The 4930-nt window shown below is 42.5% G+C and overlaps 1 protein-coding gene across 1 annotated transcript; it reads right to left on the reverse strand.

The window, feature by feature from the left end:
- Nucleotides 1-512: 512 nt before the first annotated feature.
- On the reverse strand, nt 513-1004 carry LOC136795607 (uncharacterized). The gene has a single exon (XM_067046723.1). The coding sequence runs from the start codon at nt 1002-1004 to the stop codon at nt 513-515; it is 492 nt and encodes a 163-aa protein (XP_066902824.1).
- Between the last annotated feature and the right edge of the window lie 3926 nt (nt 1005-4930).

A 4930-nucleotide genomic window follows, 5' to 3' on the forward strand; every position in this document is an offset into this window, starting at 1 on the left:
ACATTCACTATTTGCCAATTTGAATACAATATGGCAGGCAATAAACTTGTATTAGGCATATAAAAGGTATGCTGAGTGGAAAGATAACAAGTTAAATACAGTGTTGGATTAAATTTAGATAAATATAGAAATAATAAATATAATTTACTAGAGATAAAATAAATATTTGAACACAAATATAATTTACTTGGCTTGAAGATAAAAAGAAAAGTAATGCTACTTAGAAGATTAAATAAAAAATTGGATGAAAATAATAGATAAAGAAGTAAAAATGAGTTTGGAAAATATATCAAAAAAACTAAAATAAATTTACTAAAGCAGAAAAAATAAATCATATGCACTAATAAATTAATAGTTTCTATAAAAAAGAAAGTTTTCCTTAAGTTGAGAAATAAAAAAGAAAATGGGGGGTTGTGACAATATTAATGACAATATAAAAATAGGCTAAGCAATAAGAATAAAATATAACAGATTAACTGAGGTTTAAATCTAATGTAACCAGGGGGGTGGCGTCAGTGAAAGGCTTCCAGATCCTCGGCTGTATTAATGATGACAACAGGTTGGCCATCTTCTCGGCGGCATCTGACTCTTCCTCGAGCGAACCAGACGTACCTCAATCTACCGGCTGCCTTCACCTGCCTCGCCAGCCAGTACAGGTGTCTATTGGCGGGGGTCATCTCTTCGCCTGTATAGATCCTTTCGTCGCTGTCCCAGCCGAGATGCCTGGTAGTGAAATTTCTTTTTACCTTTCGGAGCCGAATCACCTGGTCGCAGACAGTCTGGCGAACGAATCGCACCACTATCGCGGGCGGGCGAGGGTCCTCTCCTCTGGGCCTTTTTCTTTCCACCGCGTCCAGGTCTTCCGGGCCGAGCTTCACTCCCAATGCCGCTCCGATCGAACATATTATGCCCTCGGGTGTTTCACCTGTTTTCACCGGGATGCCCCTGATTTCAAGTGAGTGGGTAAGCTGGCCTTGATTGGCCTGATTTATTCTTGCTTCCATTGTTTTAATTTGTTGCGAGATTTCGCTGTCCGGGATGTTACAACATTTGTTGTGATATAAAATTTTACATAAGTTGCAGGCTAGTGCTCTTGTCTCTCTTGTCCTCTCTTACGACGACCTGTTTACAGACCGGGCATACCGCCATCTTAGTTTCGTATTTGTATGTTTGACAATTATAATACGAATGACAATATATGAAACCTGTAGTCTGGGTCTGTGGTGGGGGCAGTCAACAGTCTTTAATCCCGTAGGTTACTTTTATGTTTACTGCCTTAATCCCTGGCCTCTACGTCTGTATCGTAAAGTTCCAACTGTTTTTTATTTTTTTTGTTTTTATTAAAATAACAATTTTATTTCACCAGAAAAACAGCTTTATTTACTAATGTAGACCATTCACTACAATTTAGGTAATAAATTAAAGGAGAAGGCAGAGAAAGTTTAAGAGACACAATACACACAACACAGTTAGATGCACAGAGTTTGATGGGGAGTGCCAGACTGATTGAATGACGCTGATTATGATGGTTGTTTTGATTGGAATCATATTGATAGATGGACTTATTCCGTGGCTGGGTTATCCTCTGTTCCTTTCTTCATTTCCTCCCTCCTTCTCCTCTGTTCCTTTCTTCATTTCCTCCCTCCTTCTCCTCTGTTCCGGGAGGCACTTCAAGGTGTCTCTACTCACTCATCTTCTAGTAGAAGATAGATGAAGAGAAATAAGTGGCTCCCTCTGGCCAAGGCTCGCTAGCGAGAGTGAGTGGTTTTGTTTTCTCGGCCACATGGACCACTTAGGACGATTAGCCATATAATTGTGGTTGATTCATGTCTTACGTTTGAACGGAACAAGGGTGTTCAGATTGTGGTCGGAGTCTACATTTGTGCCACAATGTACTCGAACATCAGTGAGGAGACTAATACGCCTTTTACCTATCATAATGTGGTTAATTTGGTTCACGGTAACCATCGGGGTAGGTCCAACTTCCCTTGTGATTAAGGGAACACATATGGTCTAAAGTGATCGACGGCCCACACTATTCCCAAGAGTTCTTGCTCCATCGCGCTGTATCTACTTTCCGTCTCCGTAAGGCACCTGCTGGCATACGCCACTGGGCGCTCTCCCCCATCACCCTCCTGAGACAGCAATGCTCCTAGCGCATACTCACTCGCATCTGTGGTAATCATGAATTGCCGATTAAAATCTGGAAAAGCTAGTAACGGCTCTTGCTGCAACCTCTCCATGCACCGTCTGATATTGTCCTCCATCATCGGGGTGACGATCATCTTCCTGCCTTTAGTAGGTTGTTGAGTGGAACGAGATACTCCGCCATTTCTGGAACAAACCTCCTGTAATAATTTAGAGTCCCCAACAACCTACGAATTCCTTTTATGTCACTAGGTACTGCCATTTTCTGGATTGCTGAAACTTTATCCAAGTCTGGTTTAACTCCCTCCTTAGAAATTGTGTGACCCAGAAATTTTAGACTTTAATGCTCGTAGTGTCTCCGAGATTCCTCGGTGATTTGTTTTGCCCTGATGATATTCTACAGTCACCTCTCTCTGTCGTTCGTCTTCCTGTAGGGTTTCCACCATCAGCTTGCATCGGGCGAATGTCCTCTCCATTCCTATGTGTTCATCACGCTTGATCTTCCAAACGGTTTCATTCCCAACGTACAGGTGACACTTTTCTTCAGGCTTGGAAGCATTATTCAACATTTTACAGATCTGGTCGTTTTTCACGCCTGGCTGCTACCAAATCGTCGTGATATTGCTCTTCCCATACTTGTTACACTCAACTTTGACTAATCCAATGGTTCTCCTCTTCCATACAATCTGCCGCCTCTTGTCGTTAATGATGTCCTCAAGTCCTTCATATCTATTGGTCTTCCTTCCTCTGAGCTCTCGTTAGAAGAAGATTCTTCCCTATCGTCTTCCTCCGCCACATTCTGTTCTTCCTCCTGTCCCGGTGTCTATTCCCGCACTGTCTCATCACACCGGACGTTTCTCCAGCCTCCTCCTCTACTGGATTTACTGTTATTGCTCATGACAACCAATCAGCTACTACATTTTCTTTTTCTTGTTTATATACGATTTCCATATTATACTGTCCGAACAACTCCTTCCAACGCGTAATTCTGGCTGAAGACTCTTACAACTTTCCCACCCATTGCAAGGGCCTGTGGTCAGTGTGTACTCTAAACCTTCTTACAAGCACATAGGGCCTAAAGTGGTCAACAGCCCACACTATTCCCAAGAGGTCTCGTGCGCTGTATCTGGTCTCCGTCTCTATCAGGCGCCTACTGGCGTACGCAACTGGGCGATCTTCTCCAGCACCCTCTTGAGACAACACCGCTCCCAGCGCGTACTCACTCGCATCTGTAGTGATAGTGAGGTGATATAAATATTCGGCTCGACCCACCCTTAACCACTCACGTGGTCATTAGCCGACCAATCGGAGGCTAGTATTTGGTCACGTGACCCCCTGGGGATTTAAATTCAAATTAAGTTCGACATAACCTTAACCAGTCACGTGATCATTAGCCATCCAATCGGAGGCTAGTATTTGGTCAAGTGACCCCCTAGTGGGGGATTTAAATTCAAATTTATTTCGACATAACCTTAACCACTCACGTGATCATTAGGAAACACCCTCTTTTAAGTCACGTGACTGACAGGGGCTGAGTGTGACCGGCCGCGATTTTGTTTTTATGCCGTTTGAGAGGCTTACGGGTTTAGCAGAGGCTGATTGTACCCTGCCGCCATTTTGTTTTTGATAACTACCATTTTATTATGAGGGTCCCGCGACCTTTTTCTTTTCGTTCACCACCATATTGGCAGGGGCTGATTGTGCCTGGCCACCATTTTGTTTTTATGCTGTTTGAGATGCTTACGGGTTGAGCAGAGGCTGAGTGTACCTAGCCGCCATTTGGTTTTTGATCGCCACCATTTTTATTACGAGGGTCTCGGGGCCTTTTTCTTTTCGTTCACCGCCATATTGGTCACGTGACTTATGGAATTGACAGAGCCTGAGTATACCAGACCGCCATTTTCTTTATTGATCGCTATCATTTTATTATGATAGTCTCGCGACCTGTTTCTTTTCGTTCAACGCCATATTGATCACGTGACTTACGGGTTTGGAATAGCCTGTGTACCCAGCCGCCATTTGGTTTTTGATCGCAACCATTTCATTATGAGGGTCTTGCGTCCATTTTCTTTTCGTTCAGTGCCATATTGGCAGGGGCTGAGTCTGTCATGCCGCCATTTTGTTTTTTATGCTATTTGAGAGACTTATGGGTTTGGCAGAGGCTGAGTGTACCCGGCCACCATTTTCTTATTTGATCGCCTTCTTTTTATTATGAGGGTCTCGCGACCTTTTTCTTTTCGTTCAGCGCTATATTGATCACCTGACTTACGGGTTTAGTGGCGTGTACCCAGCCGCCATTTTGTTGGGTTTTTTTTTAACGCCACCAGTTTATTAAGAGGGTCTGGTGATCCTCTTCTTTTCGTTCACTGCCATATTGTTTTGTTTTTATCGCCATCATCTTATTGCGAGGGTCTCGCGATCTTCTTCTTTTCGTTAGCCGCCATTTTTGTTTTCAAGTGTGTCGCGGTCCTTTTCTTTTCGTTCGTTACCATTTTATTGCGATTCTCGGCATAAACAAACTTAGAGATTTAATTTTTTAGTGTAAACAATGTGGATAATTTGAACTGGTTAAACCTAAAATATAAACACTGGTATGTAGGACCTTTATCTTCTAATCCCTTCGATGAATGTAAACAAGGGACTTTGAACTTGAAACTATAATCCATAAAACATAAAAAAAACTGAGAGATAAATAGATCTGTTACTATGTAGGACTTTTTAATCTCTCTTATCTTTTAATATTTTCGACTTTGAACTAGGGATGGGATATCGAAAGAAAAAT

Source organism: Halyomorpha halys, unplaced genomic scaffold, assembly GCF_000696795.3.
Source record: "Halyomorpha halys isolate HHAL.00 unplaced genomic scaffold, Hhal_1.1 Scaffold549.1, whole genome shotgun sequence".
In the NCBI taxonomy this organism is placed as follows: Eukaryota; Metazoa; Arthropoda; class Insecta; order Hemiptera; family Pentatomidae; genus Halyomorpha; species Halyomorpha halys.